This window comes from Carya illinoinensis, chromosome 9 (genome assembly GCF_018687715.1).
Source record: "Carya illinoinensis cultivar Pawnee chromosome 9, C.illinoinensisPawnee_v1, whole genome shotgun sequence".
NCBI lineage: Eukaryota > Viridiplantae > Streptophyta > Magnoliopsida > Fagales > Juglandaceae > Carya > Carya illinoinensis.
In genome coordinates this window covers 4,256,913-4,282,236 of record NC_056760.1, presented here as the reverse complement: position 1 = coordinate 4,282,236, position 25,324 = coordinate 4,256,913, and the positions used below count along the sequence as shown (strand labels likewise).

The 25,324-nt window shown below is 36.6% G+C and overlaps 2 protein-coding genes and 1 long non-coding RNA gene across 5 annotated transcripts; all 3 read right to left on the bottom strand.

Annotated features, from left to right (window-relative positions):
* Nucleotides 1-2,192: 2,192 nt before the first annotated feature.
* LOC122277548 lies at nt 2,193-8,806 on the bottom strand. The gene is made up of 5 exons (XR_006229029.1): nt 8,665-8,806; nt 8,416-8,562; nt 8,163-8,296; nt 7,899-8,009; nt 2,193-2,433 (listed from the first exon to the last, which is right to left on the bottom strand). It is a non-coding gene; the product is annotated as an uncharacterized LOC122277548 (long non-coding RNA).
* Nucleotides 8,807-12,544: 3,738 nt separating this feature from the next.
* On the bottom strand, nt 12,545-14,945 carry LOC122274970 (glucan endo-1,3-beta-glucosidase, basic isoform-like). The gene is made up of 2 exons (XM_043083855.1): nt 14,744-14,945; nt 12,545-13,749 (listed from the first exon to the last, which is right to left on the bottom strand). The coding sequence occupies exons 1-2, from the start codon at nt 14,835-14,837 to the stop codon at nt 12,806-12,808; spliced, it is 1,038 nt and encodes a 345-aa protein (XP_042939789.1). The 5' UTR covers nt 14,838-14,945; the 3' UTR covers nt 12,545-12,805.
* Nucleotides 14,946-18,687: 3,742 nt separating this feature from the next.
* Nucleotides 18,688-25,084, bottom strand: LOC122277703 (DNA repair protein recA homolog 2, mitochondrial-like). Of its 3 annotated transcripts, none has more exons than XM_043087794.1 (8): nt 24,864-25,084; nt 23,987-24,047; nt 22,665-22,882; nt 21,970-22,057; nt 21,020-21,192; nt 19,832-19,978; nt 19,578-19,712; nt 18,688-19,423 (listed from the first exon to the last, which is right to left on the bottom strand). In XM_043087794.1, the coding sequence occupies exons 1-8, from the start codon at nt 24,954-24,956 to the stop codon at nt 19,127-19,129; spliced, it is 1,212 nt and encodes a 403-aa protein (XP_042943728.1). In that variant the 5' UTR covers nt 24,957-25,084; the 3' UTR covers nt 18,688-19,126. The 3 variants fall into 3 exon arrangements, 2 of the variants coding, with proteins under 2 accessions (XP_042943728.1, XP_042943729.1); XM_043087795.1 differs by having other exon boundaries at nt 21,038-21,192; XR_006229095.1 differs by having other exon boundaries at nt 19,395-19,423; nt 19,822-19,978.
* Between the last annotated feature and the right edge of the window lie 240 nt (nt 25,085-25,324).

Here is a 25,324-nt window from a genome sequence, read left to right as displayed (position 1 = left end):
CCATTCAATGCACCAAATTGCATCATTGAAATTTGAAGCGGCCACATCTAATTGCTCGTTATTTTGTGGAACTACCTTTTTTTTTTCTCGTTGAATAGTCTTCGGTTTTTCCGTATTTCTTTGTGATGAAAGGTACATTTTCTCCAAATACCCAAGTTCATTACTTGCCTCTCTTCTAGGATAGTGATCGTGTTTCTTTGTGTCGCTGGACAACACTTACAATAACTCGATCTTGTTTCAACTTAACCTGTACTTTTCCAGATTTGCTCATTAATGTAGCTAGCCACACGATCACTCCATTACTAAGCAGTGGCAATTTGCAATCATGAAAAAAAATTTTGAATGATCATTTGTCCCTTTGGCTTATAATTGATTCATGCGTTTCGAAATTGAGTAGATCGAACGCACACATCACACACAGTGGAGGGGTACAAATGCTTGACAAAATGCCGTGTGGAAAATTCATAGATCCAACTGATTTTGTCATACTAGTGGACTTGGGTGTGGACTAGGTCTACCTGCAGACCTGGCAGGAGTCTTCGATCAATAGGCGACAAGCGCAAATCATGCTGCATGCATGTGATTCAGAGAATAGAAAAGCGGGCTAAAATCAAGCTCCTTTACGGAATGGGAACAGCCTGCTAGAAGATAGGATGAGGAGAATGGAAGATGCCAAGTAGGAGGTGGGGTGCTTTGATTTGATTGACAGAAACATTTGTTTTCAAATTCATTCAAACGCTACCTGTAGAAAATATCACTCTTCTTCGAAAGTTTGGTAACTTAGATAAAACTAGTTCTCGCATCCCTCTTTGCAGACCAGTGCCATTAGAACACTATTTCCTAGATGAATTACACGAGGAAACAGAGCTGAAACATTGGATTAGATATACACGATTCCAAATATTTACGAATGATGTTTTTATTGTTCTTTGCTTGTACAATAACTTTACAAGATTTTGTAACTAATAAAAATCACAAAAAGATTAACAAGTTAAAGAGTCAAACGCGAATTAACCCACATCAGAGTTGACTCAGAAGGCAAGCAAAAGAAATCCCACTCACCTGGCTGTCTTCTGAAGTAACAGAAGGTGTCTGTGGTAGAAATATTTTCAAAATAATTAGTTATATATTATATTTATTAATAATATTTTTGCGTTGTTTTTGGAAGTTGTGAATTATTTTGGAAAGAGAGAAAATATGGAAAGTTTGTGAGGTTTATTATATTTTGGGTCTATAATTGTTCAGAAGACAATAGTTGGCCTGGTGGTGTTGTTGCCTTTGGGTTGCCATGAGGGCTTGATTCCGAGTCACTCTCATGTTGGTTTTTTGATTTCTCTTCCCAGCCAAGCACCAAGGGCATGCGCATGCGTGAAGCACCGCTTGGCTCAAGGGGGCACGACGCACTGCATGTGGGGGGCGTGCACGAGGCGCAGCAACGCATCAGTGGGGCTCCATGCGCGAGGCGTTGCAACGCATAAGTAAAAATTAATTTCCCAATGCGCGCGCACGCCATGATTCGAACTGGTGCCAACCAGTTGAAAGGGGAAACAAGGCAACAATTGGACTAAGTCCAACTGATGTGTCGTAAGGCAACAGTCATAATATATATACCTATTCCAAACAGATTTTCAAAAAAACAAAGAATAATAACTTTTCTTTCATATCTTTTAACCATCTATAAATAGACCCATTGGCCTGTAATTTGAGATATTAGAATAAAATTTTGGATTCTCTCTCTCTCTCTCTCAAATATTTTATTTCTTCAAAACTTGTTAAAATCTGTTCGTTCTCGAGAGAACAGATTTCTAATTTCTTAATTGAATAGCAAAATCAGAGGGTATTTAGGGTCTAATTTTATGTGTGCATAACGCAGTTAGACAAACAAAATTGTTCTAGATTTCATTGTATCTTAGAGGCAAATTCGCTTGTAACCCGTGTGCATACTGTAATTGGTGGGGATGAATATTGTCTTAAGGAAAGCGACATTTGTAACGTGCTTTGAAGCACACTTTCTCTCACTATTTTGATTTGCAGCCCCTTTTGTTCCAACAGTCTACCGATTATGTCAACTTCAGATGTTGGTGTCCTTGTACGCTTATGAATTCAAATCTAGTGCAACCCTTTTACCTTAACACTTGTAATCTCAAATCCAAACACCCTTCGGGTCTCTCCGTGTCTCAGAAGGTGGTTGGCTCCTTTGACGTCCAGGCTTTTACTATATTTGAATACTACTCATCCACGGAGGACCTAAACTGTTTCTCTCTTTCTTTCAAACAACTCTCTTCGTAAGATCATGACTATCTTATCGAGGATTCCATTGTTTTCAACCAAATACTGTTCAGCTTGATGTTTATCACTGAAAAATTCTCCCTTTATTAGGTATTTGCTTCCTTCTTTAATGATGATTCCATGTTCACAAGCCAAGTCCAAGACCTCAGACTTGTTGTGCCTAGAGCTGCCCAGAAAATAAACACAGAATAAATAGAGACAATATCTAAGTAGTTCGGCAATTTGCCTATACGTCCACTGGGCGGAAACACTATATTCAAAATAACTCTCTATCTCAAATGGCACTATACACACTTCTCACTTTACTCTCTTCTTCAGGATGGTTTATGCTTCAGACATCCTCTCCTATTTAAGAGAGGATGAGCTCATCTCCCTCCACATATGCGCTGGAATGCAATGCTTAATTCACATGGAAGCACATGTGAGGAACATCACCACATGAGCAACACATGAGCACATGGGCAAAGTATGGGCAACACATGGAGGGACCTTCAACAATCACCCCCTCCATCCAAATGTGTCATACTAGGATACTACATGTTGTATCCTTCTAATAATTGCACCCATTTATTGAAATATTCGTTTGCCATGAGAGATTTTCGCTATCAAATGCGCTCTAAGGCGCCAATGCACTCGTAGGTACTCAGCAGTATGAGATATTAATCAAGTCCAAACAGTGGTTGAACTTGATCCCAGTGACGACTTTCGTCAACATATCTGCTGGATTATCTTCAGTGCCAATCTTCTAAAGTAGAATGTCCCATTTTTCCAATATCTCACGTACGAAGTGGAAACGGACATCTATATATTTTGTTCGAGAGTGATATACTTGATTCTTGGTCAAATGAATTGCACTTTGACTGTCACAGTAAACAGTAACCTCTTGCTGCTTCAAGCCCAAGTCTGTTACCAATCCCTATAACCAAATGGCTTCTTTCACGGCTTCCGTTACAGCCATATACTCAGCCTCAGTGGATGATAGTGCAATTGCAGACTACAAAATTGATCGCCAACTAACTGGTCCTCCAGCCATACTGAACACATATCAAGTTGTCGATCGGCGTTTGTCAAAATCACCTGCATAGTCTGAGTCAACATACCCAGTTACTAGACTATCTTCACTCTTCTCGAATTTCAAATCAATATCTACGGTTTTTAAAATATACCGTAAAATCCACTTAGTTGCATGCCAATGAGTCTTTCCAGGATTATGCATATAGCGACTAACTAAGCTAACGGCCTGGGAGATATCAAGTCGTGTACACACCATGGCATACATTAAGCTTCCAACGACACTTGCATATGGGACATTTCTCATGTAGTCCCGCTCTTCATCGGTTTTAAGGGACTGCAATGCATTAAGCTTGAAATATGGGGCCATAGGAGTATTCACCGGCTTCGTCTTTGAGTCGATGTTGAAGCGTTGCAGTATTCTTTTCAGATACTGCTTCTGAGTAAGGTGAACTATACCTTTCACCTTATCTCTGCTGATCTCCATCCCCAGTATTCTTCGAACTTCTCACAGATCTTTCATGTCAAACTCATGACTTAACCGAGTTTTTAAGTGATTTATCTCCCCCTTGCTTTTACATGCAATTAATATATCATCTACATATAAAAGCAAATAAATGAAAGATCCATTTGCAAGTTTTTTAAAATATACACAATGATCGTATTGGCAACGAGTGTATTTCAGATCCATCATAAAGCGGTCGAAACGCTTGTACCATTGCCGAGATGACTGCTTCAAGCCATAGAGAGACTTCTTCAGACTGCATACCCAATTTTCTTTGCCAGCTTCTTTGAATCCTTCTGGTTGAGACAGGTAAATCTCCTCTTCCAGATCACCATGTAAGAAACCTGTCTTTACATCAAGCTGTGCTAACTCAAGATCATATTGTGCAACCAAAGCTAGCAATATCCGAATGGATGAATGCTTCACAACAAGAGAGAATACTTCACTGCTGTAGTCAATGCCCTCTGTCTGAGTGTAGCCCTTGGCTACCAACCTAACTTTGTATCACAATCCATTTTTAGCAGCTTGATTATCTTTCTGATTGAAGATCCACTTACAGCCAATTATCTTCTTTCCTTTTGGAAGCGGCACAAGCTCCCAAGTCTGGTTCTGGTGAAGAGACTGCATCTCTTCATTCATTGCCTTTGCCCATTCAACTTGTTCACTGGACTGTATGACTTCTCTGTAAGTGGTTGGGATCTCTCACCCCCTTCAGCTGGTAATGCATATGTCACATAGTCTGCAAAATGTGTCGGTACATGTTTCTCTAATCTCAGTCTGTTAGTTGCTATTGATTCAGGTTGTATTGGAGGTACTGTGACTGGACTATCAACCTCATCTTGTCCGTGCTCTCCATTTGTTTCTCCTGAATCCTTTTCGAGTGGAAAACTCCACCTTTTGCGAATCACCAGGTGTTTCGCTATCATGGCTGCCTTTATTAGAATCTTTATGCTTATGTGACTTAAGCATCTCAGATTCGTTAAATGTAATATCTCTACTAATGATCACCTTTTTAGACTTTATGCATCAAAGTCTATACCCTTTTACACCAATACTAAAGCCCAAGAATTTTGATTCCTTGGCTCTAGAATCAAGCTTACTTTCTTTAGCATGATAGTAAGCAGGACATCCGAAAACGTGTAAAAAATCATAATCAGTAGCATGTGTACCTCTCCACATTTTAGTGGGTGTCTTCCCATCATTGGCGGCTGCGGGTAGTCGGTTGATGAGGTGGCAGGCATATGTCACAGCTTCAGTCCAAAATTATTTACTGAATTCAGCATCCAGCAACATACATCGCACTTTCTCTAGTAAAGTACGATTCATTCGTTCTGCCACACCATTCTGCTGCGGCATACCTCATACTATAAAGTGTCTGACAATTCTCTCTCTCCCGCATACTTCCATGAAGGGATTTGAAGTGTATTCACCTCCATTATCAGATCTAAACCACTTGATCTTTCTGTCGGTCTGAGTCTCAACCATTTTCTTCCAATCAAGGAAGATTTGCAACACTTCATCTTTATTCTTCATCGTATATACCCACACACGACGAGAATAATCATCTACAAAAGTTACAAACCAATGTTTACTTCCCAAAGATGCATTTTGGGTAGGTCCCCAAACATTGGAGTGTACATACAATTCTCTGTGTATTGTGTACAGAGGTTCCAAACTTAATCCGCCTCTGCTTCCCCAATACACAGTGCTCATAGAAAGACAGTTTACCAGTCTTGGCACCTTTGAGCAAGCCTTGCTTCACTAGTGTTTACAAAGTTTTTTCTCCTGCATGTCCCATACGCATATGCCACAGACTGGAGGTGTCGGCATCAGTCTCATCTAGCTTCTCAAAGCCTGTGGAAGCTCTTCCATCAACAGTACTTCCTTGCAAGAAGTACAAGTTTCCTCGCCTCAAACCCTTCATAGCCACCTGAACTCCCATTAGTACTTTGAGAGTTCTGTCTTCAATTGTGATTCTGAATCCATTTGAATCCAGAGATCCCAGTGAGATGAGATTCTTTCGTAAGTCCGAAACGTACCGAATTTCTGTCAGAGTCTTGACGCTGCCATCGTGCAGCTTTAACCGAATGCTACCTATTCCCTGAGTCTTACAGGCATTATCATTGCCCATAAGTACTGCTCCACCCTTAATCTTTGTGAAGTCAGTAAACCAGTCCCGATTGGGACACATGTGATAGGTACATCCAGAATCCATAATCCATTCATCAGAATGACAAATGGATGATGAACTTATCAAGAAAAAATCTTAATCATCATCTATGTCCACGACATTGGCTGTGAAGGGTTGATTCTCTTGTTGTCCCTTCAGCTTGGGACAATCTTTCTTCCAATATCCTTTGTTGTGACAAAAGGAACGCTTGTTTCTGGCGAGCTTTCTTCCGACTGATGAATCACGTGATGTGGCTCGGGTTTTTGATTGAAAACCTTTCTTTTCTCCGAGATACCTTGACTGTGGTCTCCTTCTTGCTATTAGCACTTCACTTGATGTATCTAGTTGTACCTACTTATCTTTTCTACGGTACTCATTGCTAATTAAAGAACTAGATACATCGTCAAAATTAATATTTTCCTTCCCATACATTAGAGTAGTAATTAAATACTCATATGTATCAGGCAAGGAATTTAACAAAAGTAAAACTTTATCTTCATCTTCGATTTCAACATCCAAATTTAACAAATCAGCAAGAATTTGGTTATAATTATTCAGATGTTCAGACATAGAATTATCTTCACGAAATTGGAATCTGAAGAGCTTTTTCTTCAAGTGTAAACGGCTTTCAATGCTCTTCTTCATGAACTTATCCTCTAATTTCTGCCAAAGTATCTTAGCATTTGTCTCTCTTATGACAAAATACTTTTGTTCTTTGGCAAGGCATAACCGGATTATACTACAAGCTTGGGTATTAAGCTTCTTCCAATCCTGTTCAATTATATCATCTGGTTTATTGTCCAACGCAATATCTAACTCTTGTTGGATCAAAACATCCATAACTTCACATTGCCACATGCAAAAGTTGTTAGTTCCATTGAACTTTTCAATTTCAAACTTACCATTTGACACTATGGACCTACACCCAGAACTACTGAGATTTCCAGAGTTCCTATCTCCTCCACATTCCATATGAATTTAGAAAAATTTTAACAAAAAATTTTAAAATTCTAACTATACGGATGAGTCTGGAATAATCCAAATAGTTGGAAAGCACTATTTGATCGTTGAAATCGAACTCCAAATGGCTTAGATCAAGCCCAACAAGGTTATGAAAAACGAACGGTGCAGATCACTGGCGCGTGGGATACACGCGTTGAGTAGGGCGTCTGGTCGGTGCGTGGGCGCGTGGAGTGCACGCGCAACAGCTCCTTTGTGCGCTTGGGGGCGCGTGAGGTGTGGGTAGAACACGCGTAGAAGCTCTGTAGGGCGTGGGGACGTGTAACTCACGCGTCTTCAACCTCCGAGGCGTGTGGACGCGTGTGTTTCAGTCGTTTTCTTCCTCTGGCTGTGACTGAGGCGCGTGAATCACACTCTCCAACTTCTAGAGGCGCGTGCGGGCTCCTCCGATGTTCGTTTTCGATGCCGTTTGAGACAACGGATCCGTCTTGACGAGAGGAACGTTGTGGTGTGATCAAAAGTTGATTTCGATCAACTGCAATTTTCTGGATAGCACGAACCGAAACTCTGATACCAATTATTGTGCCTACAGCTGCCCAGAAAATAAACACAGAATAAATAGAGACAATATTTAAGTGGTTCGGCAATTTGCCTACATCCACTGAGCGGAAACACTATATTCAAAACAACTCCCTATCTCAAATGGAACTACACACACTTCTCACTTCACTGAGCGAAAACACTATATTCAAAACAACTCTCTATCTCAAATGGAACTACACACACTTCTCACTTCACTCTCTTCTCCAGGATGAGCTCCTCTCCCTCCACATATATACTAGAATGCAATGCTTAATTTACATAGAAGCACATGTGAGGAACATCACCACATGGACAACACATGAGCACATGGGCAAAGTATAAGCAACACATGGAGGGACCTTCACAAGCCAAGTCCAAGACCTCAGACTCACAGCAAAAGCCTCTCCCAAATTGTATTCCCAGTTCAGCCATTTTCATCGAAGGTGCCAGGTTATTTTTCACAACTTGGACGCAAACCCCAAGACCAGTTACCTAAAAAGTAAGATATTTTCGAGGAAAAAATTATTTAAATAATACAATACAACCTCAAACGGCTGGAGAGGAAACAGGTCTACGAGATAATAATAGAACATGAAATGGAAAAAATCTCAAAAAAGTAAAAAGAACATAGAAGATGAGATTGACCTATCCTCCGTCTTGAGCAATGCTTTTCCTATCATCTTCAGTCGTACAGATGCATAGAATTTCAATGCATTTCCACCACATGTGACCTCATCCACTCGTCCAAAACCTTGCCCTAATCTCAGACTTAACCGAACCTGAACATACAAGATAATAACGAAAGGAAAGTGGCATCACTCCTTGCCATAACTGGAAAGATACATGTTATAACATATAAAAAGAAATGTTAAAAATGACTTAGCATACCGACAACCACCTGATTAAGAAAAACAATAAGAGTTCGAGATTGGCTTAATGAGTAATGAATTTTTCTAAGTGCTTGAGTCATTGTTCTCGATTGTTCATCTTTGAAGGTACCGCCTATCGTTTGATCAAGCTCACATTGGGGGATAAGGGCAGCTACCTGAAAGGCCAAACATGCAGAACAATATATAGGTTAACAGGATGAAATAGAAAGTTGTAATGGTATAGGCTCCAATAACAGAGTAACAGAAGATATTGCCACCTGGAGCTGTTAACTTGTTTTCCTAAAACAACAAAAAGGTAATAATAACTACAACAATGGGTAGAAATTCTCATTCATAACGAAAATGAATTCTACTGAAAAGAGAATTGGTTAAGGACAGTGAAAGTACTCAAAGTTGAACCCCCCCTTCCCCCAAAACCCAAATTGTCCCCAGGAAAAAATCATAAAATCCCCCTCCCCTCGCCCGTATCGCAAGCTCACAAGGGATCTCTAGAGAGTGAATCAGAGAACCCGACCAAAGCCCAGCGACCCTCCTCTAAAAGGAGTCAGTGGGCCTCTGATTCAAGAACACTTGGCCCATTAGCAAAGCCCGCCCAAGAAGCAACCCAAAGGTGGGAAAAGCAAACCATAAAGGTCAGATGGACTACCGCCCTGACATCCCCTATTGATACCCAACCCTCGAAAACCTACGTAGGCAAGTGGACGGGAGATACATGGAACCCTCGATAGCAATGTCAGTAGGATTTATGTACTATCAAGGCCGTGAAGTGGGTCAATTCTCAATTTAGATGCTTTGACTTTTTCTTTCTTCGATTAATTTACGTTCTTCTTTTAGGTAAATTCAATGGTGCTCTTCTGTGGCTGATACTTGATAGTGTAAACGGTGAGACTCTCTGGGCTGCTCCGAAATCAATTTATTGTACTTGATATGTTTCCTATTATTGCTGCACTCCCTTTGTTTGATAAAACACTGGCCTTTGTGATTATTTTCCTTGGTTAGATTGAGTAATATATGTGCTTTTAAGGTTACCAGTAAGTAATCGTAGTTCTTTGAATTTGCAATTAATATAGAAAGTGATATCACGTTAATATGCAGCTATGTCGATATCATCTCATCGGAGATTTTACAAACTTTTTTGGGGGGTGGGGAGAGGGAATTAAAAGAATTTGATCTTATCTTGTCTCTAATGTGACCATAATATTTGGCAGGAGCAGAAGCATGTAGCTTCAGAGGCACACATCGTCTGGAGTTGATGAAACACGAGATTGACCATAATGCACTATCTTTTTCCAAAAATGGTCCTAAAGAACTTTGGCCTAGTGTATCAAACTATGTTCTCTAAGTCTCATCATCAGATGGTCCAAAGTCACCAGTGGTATACCTGTACTTTTTAGATTCTGGCGGTGGGTCTTACCCTGAAGTTATATCAACTGCCCAAGCAGATTGGTTCCGGCATAAATCTGAAGAGATCAACCCTGACGTAAGGCACGTGGAAGAATACAAAAAAAGTTACAAACACACGACTCTCTTTCGAACTTGCTTTAGTGCACCTTATTACCGTAGAACACAATATTTTGTAAAAAAGGTTTAAATATATAAAATATACATCATTGTGTTAAATGGTTTCCAAAGAACGAAACAAATCATAGAAAACGAGGAACCTTGGTGGAGATGTTTTTGATTCGAGAGAGTGAAAAGGAAAAAAAGGTTTATTGTGGCAAACGGTTGTAATTGATTATGCTTAGGTTCACCCATTAGATATAGAGTATATTGTGATTTTCTTGATATGTTTTCTCCATTTTCTTGTTCCATCGAATTAAGTATCATCTGACAGAAAAACGCTTTCTACCAAAAGAAAGAGAGAAATTAGAGGAAGAACTTTATTTTGAAAACTGATTTAAACTGAACAAGACCGATATATATATATATATTATAATTTTTTATATTGTATTATATATATTATATGTTAAATTGCTAATTAATATAACTTATAAATTTTAAACTTATAATATAAAACTAATATAACATAAAATTTTAATTTTAAACATAAACATTAATATTAAGTTATTAATACAAACTTACTTTATATATATATATATATATCAATGATAAATATATCTTTGACATAATAAATTATAATATATATATTTTTTTTGTAAATATATTTTTACACATTCCATTATATCAGTGGAGTGCGCAGAGAGTACACAAAAGTGACTGTATATAGCATTACTCATATAAAAAGTCTATAACTTATATAGACTATAATTAAATTCAACACTATACTAATGTGTTAATTATTATAAAATAATATATTTATACTATAATATAAATAGACTAATAGTTTAATATATATATATATATATAAAGATCATATTATTACTAATATAGATAATCCGCAAAATTAGAAAAATCCGACTGGACAAAACCAAAACTAAAAAAATTGAAAGTTTCGATTTCAGTTAAGTTGACTTGGATTTCACGTTTGAGGCCAAAAGAAAAATGAGGAAAGAGATTGATGAATGTTAGATCAAATCATCAAGATAGAAATTAAATAATACACCGGAGATAAGGTGTAAATAGTAGTATTTGTGGATCTCATTGAGATGAGTTAAAACTTTTTTAAATTGAAATGAGTTTAACTTTTTAAATTGAAATATATGAAATAGATTGTGATAAGTTTAACATTTTTATGAGAAGTTAAAAAGTAGTGAGTCTCATTAATAATTGGTTTGAGATAAGTTGTTCAGATGAGTTGAGTTTATTTCAACTTGAGTCTTTCGTCTGAGTGTAGATTTTGTCTAGCCGAGTAATGCTATATATAGTCATGGAGTGCGCAAGCGCCGCATAATCGTTTTGAAAAATAGTTGAATCCGTTATTAAAAAATTAATTTTTTTTTTCAGACAGGTTTTTTATTTACTTATCTTTTTCAAAAAAATTGCACGAGGTTTTGCACGCTCTACGATTGCAAATATCATTTATCACGCGCTAATTACTTTATTATCTTTTCTCTCCCACCTACCCACCATCTTTCTCAGATAGGGGTGAGCACGGTCTGGTCCAGGTGATGGATCGAGATTTAAAATTAAATGACTTATTAATTGAGAATTACATAATAAATTGTATAATTATTAATAAATAGTAGTACTATATATTATAGTTATACATTAAAGAATATAACAATACATTGATCTAAATAAATATAGTTATAGACTTAGTTCCAATATTATAATTAACAACTATACTAGTAGTATTACTAATATACTATATGCTAGTGATAAATTGGTAATACTATATTAAATAATACTCTATGTAGTTATAGTGATTTAATACTAACTTATTAAGTTAACTATACTAATACTATTATAAATTTATACATATACTATAATTTATACTATAACTCTTATAATATGTTAATATATTAATATATAGTAGTACTATATATTATAGTTATACATTAAAGAATATAATACTTATGTAATATTGTGATATATATAATTAATTTATACAATTATTTATATAAATAATATATATAAATTATATTTTTTATTTTATTTTTAATTTGGTCTCGTTCGAGATGAAAAACTCATAAACTGCAGGCCAAACCAAATAAATTCAATCACTCCAAAATTAGACCGAGACCGGACAGGACCGATCCGATCAATCTGATCTAAAAATAACCAGTTTGGACCGGCTGAATCTCATCCTTAATAGTCTTAGATCCTGATTCGATGTCTCATTTCTTGTTTAGAACTATTTGGACCCAATTTTTACGGTTGATCAATATCAAAATTAATTTAAATCGTATTATTAAACTAAAAGTTTCTTTCCCTTATGTGACGCCTCATGATTTACTTATATAAATTTCATGGTCCGATTTCCAAGTTTACTGTTACTATCTTTATCTTATGTAATCATCAAGAATTATCCAATTAAATTGGTGTTCATGACTTCTTAAAGAAGAATTTATTCCTTGGAAAGCTCTTTTCAGAAGGGTATACTGTTATGAATCATATGATTAATTTGCGAGTGGGAGGAAAGGGATCCAAGTTCCTTATGGGGCTTGCTTTACTTATTCTACAATTCCTATTATCGTAGAATAAGTAAAGCGTCTGGGTTTTTGTAAGTGATTAGTATAGAAAGGAAAATATACTATTTTTATCATGAAGACAACATTTATGGGTACAAACACAGAAACTCGAGTTCCTGACATCAGCTAGCTATATATAGTAGTAATGCAACCCAAAGCTGTTCTCATAGTTATACCGAAGGAAAAGTCCAGGTTTGACTTCTCTTATTCACAATATCATAAAACATGAGTACTACTTCGTGGAAGAGTCTCGTCCTAGTCTTATAGTTTATTCGACTGATCTGACTACTTCCTAAACATGGTATTCTTAACTGAAATCAATACCGTATTTAGGCGTTTTATTCGGTAAAAACAGCCCCCAATATTTCTCATAATCTGGAGTCTTCTGGTTCTCATCAAACATGGCAAACACGTAAGTTTCTATAGGGCTACCGGGCTTCTTTGGAGTTCCTCCCTTCACATGCTTAGCCAAGTTCGTGTTGTAAGTTCTTGCATTATTAAGGTTTGTCGCCTGCCCTCCACCGGACGGCCAACCGGTCTCGGAAACGACGATCCGCAAAGACCCCCCGCCGGCCCTTTCTAGTGCCGAATAGAAGGCATCCAAAATGGCATCGAAAAGGTTACGGTACCCGTACTGGCCGTCCTGCACCACAACTTGTGGAGAAGTGAAAAGAGCATACTCAAGACGAATGCTAGCAGAGTTGCCAATGTAACTGAAATATGGGTAGATGTTAACGAGTAATGGGGAGTTGTGGTTCACTAAGAAACGGATGATGGGACCAAGAAGTGCTTGGTATTCGGAATTGAAGGAGCCTCTTGATGGAGGGTAGGACTCTCCGAGAGCAGCTGTAAAAGTAGCAGTGGAAACCTTGATTTTGTTCCCCAGGCCAGCATTAGAAATTGCAGTTTGAATGTTTTGCATGGCAGGGAGAAGAAACCGTGCATATGGACCGTTTGGCTTTATTTCATTACCAACCGCAATGTACTTGAAATTCACATTCCCATAATTTTGCACATTGTTTCGGACCCATGCATTTGCAGTGGCTTGATTTGAAGCAATGCCTTGAAGCTCTTCATCCGGGACACCCAGCATGAGTTCGATGTTGGTGCCTCTGAGGGCTTGCTGAGCAGCTTGGTTTTGGCCATATAGTCGCATTCTTCGGATGTTGTATTGTTTATAGAGCCCCACAACTTCTCCTGGTGGTGGTAAGTTGTTTCCAAGCATTCCATAACAAACACCAATCTGCGCAGCTGCGTTAGATTGAAAAAACATGTTTAATTTTAATTATGTCCTCATCCCCAGATCATATGGCCGGTCATGTTGAAAATGAGATTTTGTTCATGTAAATGAGAAATATGGTATAAATCGAATAGTATTAATTTGGTACATGAGTGACCAGACTTTCCGCACATGATAAGATGCGTGCATGCATATTATATGGGACGTCGTACGTACGTTTGTCGACATACGTTTGTCGATCGAGATCGGCGCCATGAAATTCAACATGCAGGTTTAGATCAGATATGTAAATATCCTGATGAAAGCTACTGTTTTGAAATTAGTTGACCTTGTACGTATCTTGCTACTGTCAATATTTGATTATTGTCATGCATGATTAACACATGAACGCCAAGTACTTTAAGTAGCATACATGCATGCATCCAGTGCTGCTCTACATTTTCGAAAATGAACTCTTGTTACCGATTTTAATTTTCAAGCTGCATGTTATATAATTCAGGGTGGTACGACTTATAACGAGGTTTATATTATAAGATCAGTAATTATAAGTTGATCGCTAAGGTGGTCGTCTAGTTGGTAAAAGGTTAAGAGATCATTCTTCCCTTTCTTTCCTAATTGAGGTTACAAGTTTGAAACGGCTTGTAAGTCTTAGAAAGCTTTGCATATTGGTACCTTAGCGAGTTGAGGTAACGGGCTGCTCCACATGAGATTAATATAGCTATAGATCAAATTGAATATACCTTAGCGAGTCGGACCTTTATGGTCATACTCAGAGAGAATTAAAAGCTACACTAGTTGCCCTCCCCCTGGGCGACCATTAGCCGCCGAAAAGAAATCAAATTGTAGTTTATATATATATATATATATATTAAAAAAAAATCTCTTTAAAAAAAAAAAAACTCTTTAAAAAAAACTACAATTTGATCTTATATTGAGGTTGTTATTCTACTAGCTAGTTGAGAGAGAGAGAGAGAGAGAGAGAGAGAGAGAGAGAGAGAGAGAGACCTGTAATGTCCAGGCCAGCCATTAGCATCCCTAAGAGTAGTAGCATTATGGACACCATGGATGGGCATTTCCTGATTGAATGAGATGTAGCCATATGTGGAGGAAATCTTTGAGGATAAAGGAAAAGTAAAGCAGCTGGCGAGGAAGGAAAGCAATTACTATGCTTAGAAACGCTACTTAGCTCATGCCCTTTTATAGAGAATAGATCAGGCCGCCAGGATGGGCATATGGCTATATATGCTGGAGATTAGACTGTAACTAGTCAAGCACTTCATGAAACCCAATTAATTTGCGCACACCATTTCATGGAACCCAATTAATTTGCGCACACCATGGACCATTGGAAGGAAGACTAAGCGAGGTGGGCTAGGAAGGAATTTTTAGCAACGCACTAAAACGCCAAAAAATAAAAAATAAAAAAAAAATGTGAGAGAGAGACTTTTCAACGAACATATTTTGTCACAAAACAGCTCGTAATTTGGCAGTACCATTCCACCAAAATTTTAGCCCATCAATCTAAAGCCATCAACACGTGTTATATATATATATATATATATATATATATATATATATTATATATAAGCCTACGGCACAGGGGTTGCAAATCATGTTTTTAAGTCGTGTTAAGGGTCGATCCGTTTTAATAGCAATCAGTTAAAATCAAACTCAAATTTATTAAATAATTTCGTATAATATTTATATTAAGTTTTCGAGTCGTGTCACATATTACATACCACTATAAAGGATATATCTATTAAATACAAAGTCAATATTGAGGGCCTCAAGTCTTTATATATTTAGTCTCATCAATAATATTTATTGTTTATTCAAAATATTTATAATTAATGTTATTGTATTCACTCGAAATTTTATCTTCTTCCCATTTCATACACTTAAATTCGATGGGGATTTAAATATTTTTTATAATTAGTAAGGAAAGAATATTAGGCCGCCTATCACTCTACAGAAATTAATCAAGCCACCAGCGACGAACTTCAACACACGCAATCTATATATAAATAAATATATATATATAAACAATATATATGGCATACAGGCTGGCATTAAATTTAATATTATAGCATGCAGAAGTTTTTGTTTGAACATAAAACGAATTAAGATGGGTTAATTATTTTTATATAAACTAATTTCTTTCCTAATCATTATAGTTTTTTTAAAATTTTTATATAAAAAATAAAAAATAATTTAATTTGTTTAAATTTTAAAATAAAAATTATATTAAAAAATTATATTATAACAATATCAAAGGCATAAACGTATGGCTGGTGGCTAGCTAGGACTCGATCAATATTAAGATTTGGAGAAATATAATTAAAAAAAAAAATATATATATATATATATGTATAAAGACCTTCTGGGTCAAGCGATCATGTATTTATTCAACAAACAATATTAGAGTCTTAAGACCATAGATGAATATTTCCAATATTCGTAAATGCGCAATTAATATTGCATTTATGCCTAACATAAGAAACTCTTTTTTTTTTTTCTTCTTATCCTTGGACTAATTGATCATTTTCTTCCATTAATTCATGGAGATAAGCATGTAGAATGTATTGGTTGATCATAGCTAGGAGTCTTGATACATAGTACTGGAAACCAATCCAAAATATTCTTAGTGCTATGTCCATTATATAAATATGGAATATTACTAGAGATCATAGATCAAGCACCCAATTTAAGGTCCATTTTCGTAATCATTAAATTTCAATTGGATCCAATATGCTTCAAGTCAGGCATGGCATGCTTCTTTTAATCAAGCGCATGCATGTCCAGACTGACTAGTGCCAGTACTGATCATCCATCTTCCATCTTGCGGGATCATCATATATAGTGTTATGTGGAAAATTGAGATCAAAGTTGTTTGCATGTGAATATTTGCAATTGAGATCTATTATATTATAATAAGTGGTTATCTATCTGTGAATATATACTGTGAATATATTTTATTAAAATGCCCTTAAAACCCTTGACTATTTGATGTGTAATTCTTAGTTTATAGAATTTAATGAATGATTATTTTACTATTATTACATATATACCCCTTAGTGCTTAAGACATGGCTGAATTATATGGACTAATGGTTTACGTGGGCTTGATTTCTTTGATGAGCTTAAGTTTTTACAAAATTAATTATTTTATGTTGAAATCGGAGTATTCACGCGAGCTTTATTTTTATTGGACTTGTTTTAAGTTAGTTTTATTCTATTGTAGGTCTTGTCCTAAGCCTTAATATTTTTTTTTTGCATAAATAATAGTTTTATTTAAGTTATATTAATTATTAACTATTATTCTACTACAACTAAATTCAGTAATAATGATAATAAGAAATTAAAAATTTTTTTAATGGATTAGTCTATTTTGTTAAATGAGATCTTTATACTTTAATGGAATTTGATATAATTATTTACTATGTTGTTAATTGAAAATGAAGATATATTATTTTCTTAAAAATAATCATTTCATTCAATTAGACAGACGTGTTTTGCACATTGATCATATCCTAATATATATATATATATATATATATATATGTATGTATGTATGTATGAACTATTTCTCTTAAATTTGTCATCGAATTATACCGTTTCTCTTAAAGACTATATGAGACAAATTTTCCCGGCCAATTCGAACTTAGCCATTAAGGAAAATATAGAAGAAAAGGAAAAAATAAAAAAAGAATGGTAGCAAATATAGATGCATTTTAGAGAAGGGACCGGGTGTAAAGGATTGTGTTTGTTTCTGAGTACGTATTGAGTGATCCTCAGAACTACACGTTAATTTTTGTGATGAAAGGTACATTTTTTCCAAATAGTCAAGTTCATTACTTGCCTCCTTTTGAGGGTAATAATCGTGTTTCTTTGTGTTGTCTAGACGTTGTACTTTCCGTGTTTTTTGTTGATGAAATGTACATTTTTTCCAAATAACTAAATTCATTATTTGCCTCTCTTCAAGGGTAATGATCGTATTTCTTTGTGTTTTCCAGATATTGTACGTACTTTCCGTGTTCTTTATGATGAAATGTACATTTTCTCCAAATAACCAAGTTCATTACTTGCCTCTCTTCAAGGATAATTACTTGCCTCTCTTCGAGGGTAATGATCGTGTTTCTTGGTGTTATCCAGATGTACTTTTCGTATTTCTTTGTGATGAAAGGTACATTTTCTCCAAATAATTAAGTTTATTACTTGCCTCTTTCTTAGGGTAATGATCATGTTTCTTTGTATTGGACAACACTTACAATAACTCGATCTTGTTCTAACTTAACCTGTACTTTCCCGAAATTTGTATTCTGTTTTATGAACCATTAATGTAGCTAGCCACACGATCACTCCATTACTAAGCGGTGGCAATTTTCAATCATGAAAACAATTTCCGAATGATCATTTGTACCTTTGGCTTATATATAATTGATTAATGCGTTTCGAAATCGAGTAGATCGAACGCATACATCACACACACGCAGTGGACGACATAGCGAAAGTAAATGATGTTAAGATAAGAAATGGAGGGGTACAAATGCTTGACAAAATGCCGTGTGGAAAATTCAAAGATCCAACTGATTTTGTCATACTAGTGGACTTGGGTGTGGACAGGCAGACCTGGCAGGGAGTCTTCGATCAATAGGCGACAAGCGCAAATCATGCTGCATGCATGTGATTCAGAGAATAGAAAGGCGGGCTAAAATCAAGCTCCTTTACGGAATGGGCACAGCCTGCTAGAAGATGAGACGAGGAGAATGGAAGATGCCAAGTAGGAGGTGGGGTGCTTTGATTTGAATGACAGAAACATTTGTTTTCAAATTCATTCAAACGCTACCAGTAGAAAATATCACCCTCTTCGAAAGTCTGGTAACTTTGATCAAACTAGTTCTCACCCCTCTTTGCAGACCAGTGCCATTGGAACACCATTTTCCAGATGAATTACACGAGGGAAACAGAGCTTAAACATTGGATTAGATATACACGATTCCAAATATTTACGAATGATGTTTTTATTGTTCTTTGCTTGTACAATAACTTTACAAGATTTTGTAACTAATAAAAATCACAAAAATATTAAAAAGTTAAAGAGTCAAACGCGAATTAACCCACATCAGAGTTTACTCAGAAGGCAAGCAAAAGAAATCCCACTCCCCCGACTGTCTGCTGAAGTAACAGAAGGTGTCTGCCGATTATGTCAACTTCCGATGTTGGTGTCCCTGTACGCTCATGAATTCAAATCAAGTGCAACCCTTTTACTTTAACACTTGTAATCTCAAAGTCCAAACACCCTTCAGGTCTCTCTGCCTCTCGGAAGGTGGCTGGCTCCTTTGACGTCCAGGCCTTTACTATATTTGAATACTACTCATCCACGGAGGACCTAAAATGTTTCTCTCTTTCTTTCAAACAACTCTCTTCGTAAGATCATGACTATCTTATCGAAGATTCCATTGTTTTCAGCCAAATACTGTTCAGCTTGATGTTTATCACTGAAAAATTCTCCCTTTATTAGGTATTTGCTTCCTTCTTTAATGATGATTCCATGTTCACAAGCCAAGTCCAAGACCTCAGACTCACAGCAAAAGCCTCTCCCAAATTGTATTCCCAGTTCAGCCATTTTCATCGAAGGTGCCAGGTTATTTTTCACAACTTGTACGCAAACCCCAAGACCAGTTACCTAGAAAGTAAGATATTTTCGAGGAAAAAATTATTTAAATAATACAATACAACCTCAAACGGCTGGAGAGGAAACAGGTCCACGAGATAATAATAGAAACATGAAATGGAAAAAATCTCAAAAAAGTAAAAAGAACATAAAAGATGAGATTGACCTTATCCTCCGTCTTGAGCAATGCTTTTCTTATCATCTTCAGTCGTACAGATGCATAGAATTTCAAAGCATTTCCACCACATGTGACCTCATCCACTCGTCCAAAACCTTGCCCTGTTCTCGGACTTAACCGAACCTAAACATACAAGATAATAACGAAAGGAAAGTGGCATCACTCCTTGACATAACTGGAAAGATACATGTTATAACATATAAAAAGAAATGTTAAAAATGACTTAGCGTACCGACAACCACCTGATTAAGAAATACAATAAGTGTTCGAGATTGGCTTAATGAGTAATGAATTTTTCTAAGTGATTGAGTCATTATTCTCGATTGTTCATCTTTGAAGGTGCCGCCTATCGTTTGATCAAGCTCACATTGGGGGATAAGGGCAGCTACCTGAAAGGCCAAACATGCAGAACAGTATATAGGTTAACAGAATGAAATAGAAAGTTGTAATGGTATAGGCTCCAATAACAGAGTAACAGAAGATATTGCCACCTGGAGCTGTTAACTTGTTTTCCTAAAACAACAAAAAGGTAATAATAATTACAACAATGGGTAGAAATTCTCATTCATAACGAGAATGACTTCTACTGAAAAGAGAATTGGTTAAGGACAGTGAAAGTACTCAAACTTGAACTCCCCCCCTTCCCCCAAAACCCAAATTGTCCCCAGGAAAAAGTCATAATATCCCCCTCCCCTCGGCCCATATCGCAAGCCCACAAGGTATCTCTGGGGAGTGAATCAGAGAGCCCGACCAAAGCCCAGCGACCCTCCTCTAAAAGGAGTCAGTGGGCCTCTAATTCAAGAACACTCGGCCCATAAGCAAAGCCCACCCAAGAAGCAACCCACAGGTGGGAAAAGCAGAAGATAAAGGTCAGATGGGACTCACTGTCCTGACACCCTCCATTGACACCCAACCCTCGAGAACCTGCGCAAGCAGGTGGATGGGAGATACATGGAACCCTCGATCTCCTAACAGCAGGCATGGAAGGGGTGGACAAGGAGCGTCCGCAGGGTAAAGTGAGTCAAGGAGATACATCGCATTAATGGCGCCACTCCCAAACTCTGCACCGCCTTAATAACGCCACTCCAGGAGCCACATCATATTAAAGGATTCTAACTAAGTGAACAGTTGAAGTGACATGAATCCCCTAAGACGAAGTATGGGCTGTCCCCACCCAAAAACCTAGTATAAAAGCCAACCTTCAGGTACAACGAACTCTCTCTGATTCCTCTAAGCTCTTGCACAAACTACGAAAGAGATATTGATTTAAGTATCCGAGACTACCCAACCTCTACCAAGGCCCCCAACTCTCTGTGTTTTCTTTAGTGTGCAAGTGAAAGACTCAAGACCCAAACCAACCCAAAGGTGTACGAAACACAATGTTAACACAATCGATACACCACAATCATGTGAAATAATTAATCGCTTACGCTATCAACCACGATTACATCTACAGCTCCACTTTTGGTCAGTGTGTTGACTACACCTAACAAACTTTCAGCAGAACTAGGACTTGAAATAAGAAGATTCTCTGTGTTTACACCCATTGCTTCCGCAAGAGAAGGGTCCATTGCATTCTCAGCATCAAGATATGCACAACATCCTGCCAAAAGACAATTTAGTGAGGCAATGAAGACCACAGACTGTAAAAAAGAAGGATAGAACAATAACAACTACTAATAAATGTTACCAATGTAAATCACCAATCAGCGAAGCATGGAAGATGTTAAGATATAATTTATTTCTTTTTTATGATGGGGGAACCACCCCATGATAGAGCCCTTGGGACTCACCCAATATGTTAAGATAAAATGAAAAAGTAATTAAACTTTCTTCAAGAGGGGAAGGAGTGTCATCAATTATCTTAAAAAAAAGGTGATTTAATGCCACTACAAGTGAAGAAAAAATCGTAAAACACATAAAATGTTTGGAAGAAATTTTTACTAATCGGTTAGTCATTTAACTCCTTTTAGCACATCAGTTATTGAATTCTCTGAATTATCGTGTGGAAAAAGAAATGGGAGAGAAACATGCATCAAGTCCAACACACCTTCATAAAATGATAAACTAAGATAGGCATGAGAATCATGCAGAAATATCTATAAAAAACTTTGGTTAGTGTGATAACTGTATAAAAGAACATCAGGTCCAACACCCCTCGATAAAGTGCTAATAACTAAAATACATAGAAAATTTTGCAGAAAGATCTATAAATAGCTTTGGGAACAATCAAGGGTTTCCAGGATCTATGTTAATTGAATGATCTAGATTTCAAAGTAATGGGAAAAGAAGTTTCTGATTTCCTTAGAAACCAAAACCAACTCAAGTCATGCCGAAAACACTTCCAATCAGAGTACAAGAGGACAAAATTAGTATGCACCTCCAAACTTTTGAGCTTCCTTGATGATGTGAAGGGCGAGTGTAGTTTTTCCAGATGCCTCTTGCCCATAAATTTCAACAATTCTTCCCTGCAGTGAGCAGCATAAATCTCTCAGGACAGCTATAATGACACCATTTTCTTTTTTTTTTTTTTTGCAGCTAAACCTAAAATCTAACATTTTTATTTTTGCAGCATAAAACAGAGACTCTTTGATTGAAAGGCAGCATAGACTCATACCAATGGTCTGGGCAGAAGAAACCAAAATCCTTCAAATCACATATCATTAACTTGCATTCTTGAAGAACTGGTTAGTATATTTTTAAGTGTTGATTAGGCAACACATCCAAAAGCTCATAAGCTGGTACTCCATAAATTTATTGATTTAAACTAATGTTTTGCTTTTTTTTTTTTCGGGGGGGTGGGGGGGAATGCACTCTTTGATTGAAAGGCAGCATAGACTCATACTGATGGTCTGGGCAGAAGAAAGTTCAATTTAGCCAACTAACCTGCCTATCTGTGTCAAACAAAATCAAAAACATAATATTTTCCAAACATCTCTAATGGTGTCATCAACCAGGAATTTGCCTCTGGCTCTCATATACCACTCACTACACTTGTATGTGAGTTGTGGATAAATGCATATTTGCATACCATATATGTGGCAAGAGGAAAGTTTTTCTCTGTCAAATGATCACCTTTGGTAATCCTCCAATCCCGAGAGCCATATCAAGCTTTAATGAGCCAGTAGGTATCACAGGTGCACGTCGTGACCTGAAAAACCGCTGCAATGACAACATAGACTCTCTACCAAAATCACCAGCAAGTTGTGAGAGAGCCAAGCGCAATGCAGTATCTTTTTCCTTCGCTTTGACATCATCATAGAGTTCGTCACATTCAAAATCTGAGACTTCAGCTGACAATATGTAAAACATTAAAATTCTCAAATGAGAACAATTCAATCATTCAATACCGAATAAGTGCACGTAAAACTAGGAAATTTAATAAGTTGATGTAAATGCCATCACATTTGCCTGAAAAAAATTCAAAAATATATGCAGATTTGTCTTTAAACCCTGTACATTGACCTATTCAAGGACATTTGTCCTCAACACCATTTCCAGATCTAATGAGTTACACCAGAATTAGCTAGCTCAGCGATATATGAGAAACTGTGAAAGAGACTAAAATTTTGGAACTCTATGCAAGGAAAAAGATGAGAATGCACTAAAAGTGTGTTTGCAATAGCAGGCCATCTGTCAATCTAAATTATTTGATACCAATCATTTGATGATCATTCAAACGGACATACCTTAACATTTGGAATGACGGACTATGGTACCAATGGAAGACAAAATGAGAGGATGTGTTTAATATGGTATGGCCAATGGCCATATGTAACAGAGGTCTGTGAATGCAATGGAGCAAGAGTGGTTATATAATGTGCAGGGAGTAAAAACTGCAAAAACAAAAAGAATAAAAGAAGATGGTTTGTGTGTGTGTTTTTTGGGGGGGGGGGTGTTGTTGTAGAAATTATAGGCAAAGACATGATTATTAAGAGAGAAAACCAAGAGCATGGCCCTAGGCAAGGCTGAATGGCCTTAAAGGATCCACACAGCTGACCCCAATTTGTTGGGAATTTGTAAATAAACATGACTTGAGTTGAGAGAACAATTATTTGTTGGATTATTCATCAGTGTCCATTTGTAATAGCAGAACTTTCTGGACCTCCTATTAGACAACCATTTTAATATATACCATAATTATATATGGGAACAGTAGTAACTGTTACCATCCACAATTAAGTTTAGAGAAATACACTAAAAGCCTACCTAGAACACCATAGCACATCAACCGCTTCAAATATCATAGAGTACATGATTACAAGTACTTTCTGTTTCTGATTCACTAATGGTTCTAACAAAATTAACAATCACGTTTTCAGGCATTTAGGAGGGGCACAGATCAATGAATATATGCATGAATAGATAGAGAAAGGGAGATATGAGCTGTTTACTACCTACAGCAGAAAGGCGACGGATATTCATGCAAATACAGTTAGTCCCATCTCTTCTTCCACTCTGGCAGGGGAAAAAAATTATTACAGTACAACAAAAGCAACATCATTTATATATTTGAAGTAAGTAAACAATTAATTTGTCTGAAGAATGAAAACAGAAAGAATTTAATATTTGAATAAATATATTTTATAGGAGAAGCCGTGAGCAAATTTCTAATGCTCCAATACTTAAAAATATAAATTTGAATAAAGCAGAAAACATAAAAGGCATTGTAGCACAGATATTGCCTACACTGGTGTATAATACACAACATATCAACAGATTTCCCGAGAACTGATACAACAACAATATAAAACAATTATCTAAATTTAGACACCCTGAATTTATAAATTATGTGTTCTTTTTTGTTTTCCCTGTAATCACAGAACCATACACAAGCCTTTGTTCTTTTATTGCACGTTGTTGAGCAGAGCAAACGCAAGAGTTATAATTAATCATTTCCAGGCATGCTAGCTGGTTTTATTTTCCTTTATATCTCATATATATAAGCAAGTATATGTTGTAGTCATTACAAAATATCAAAATAAGCTGCCAATTTTACACTATCTAGGTACTGAGTTTAGAAAATAAAAAATGAGATATAACACGGAGGCAACAGATACAAACCCGCCCCATGACTCCTGCAGCTAAAAACTAAGAGATTTTTTTTTTTATCGGAATGAAATGGGGGGTCTGTCAGACAACCGTGTGACCATCACAACCATGCATTTTCTGAGCTAAAAACTATGAAATTTACAAAGAACCAGAAGTCAAAATACACAAATAACAAAAAAATAAAAAATAAAAACAAACAATTTGATAGAGAGGGAGAGAAACCTTATTGAGAGAGTGGACTAGAGACGAGAGGCGAGGTCTTCCGAACATATTGAGACGAAGGGAGTTTACAAGTGAAGCTGTAAACAACCCCATATTTTGCAGGGTTATTTTTTGTGACAATTTACGCTCTAGGGTTTAAGCAAAGAAAAAACATCAGGTACTTGCGAGGGTTTTTGAGATACGAGGAAAACGCGCCATTTCACAATAATTTGGGTTGTCATTGTCGTTCGTTCTCGATGCATCAGCTTTTGTGCTGTTAATTTATTGGGCCACAAAACACTACGGATATGGGCTCCCCCATCAACTCGGCAAGGCCGCAATAAATCAAGGCCCACGTAAAAATATACCACGGTATAAAGCATCAGATTCTCTATATTTCAATACAATTCATTTAAAATGTGAGATGTAATCACATCACTTTATTACAGACACTTTAACAATTATTGAATGCAAAATTTATT

What these genes read in the sequence shown, in the direction of transcription:
- LOC122274970 (XM_043083855.1), bottom strand. Translation starts at nt 14,837, where the DNA reads ATGGCTACATCTCATTCAATCAGGAAATGCCCATCCATGGTGTCCATA. An exon ending in GGCTGGCCTGGACATTACAG is followed by an intron (nt 13,750 to 14,743) that starts GTCTCTCTCTCT and finishes AATCTAACGCAG; the next exon opens with CTGCGCAGATTGGTGTTTGT.
- LOC122277703 (XM_043087794.1), bottom strand. Translation starts at nt 24,956, where the DNA reads ATGGGGTTGTTTACAGCTTCACTTGTAAACTCCCTTCGTCTCAATATG. An exon ending in GGAAGCTCAAAAGTTTGGAG is followed by an intron (nt 21,193 to 21,969) that starts GTGCATACTAAT and finishes GTCTTTTGGCAG; the next exon opens with GATGTTGTGCATATCTTGAT. An exon ending in TTATTGTATTTCTTAATCAG is followed by an intron (nt 19,713 to 19,831) that starts GTGGTTGTCGGT and finishes TTGTATGTTTAG; the next exon opens with GTTCGGTTAAGTCCGAGAAC.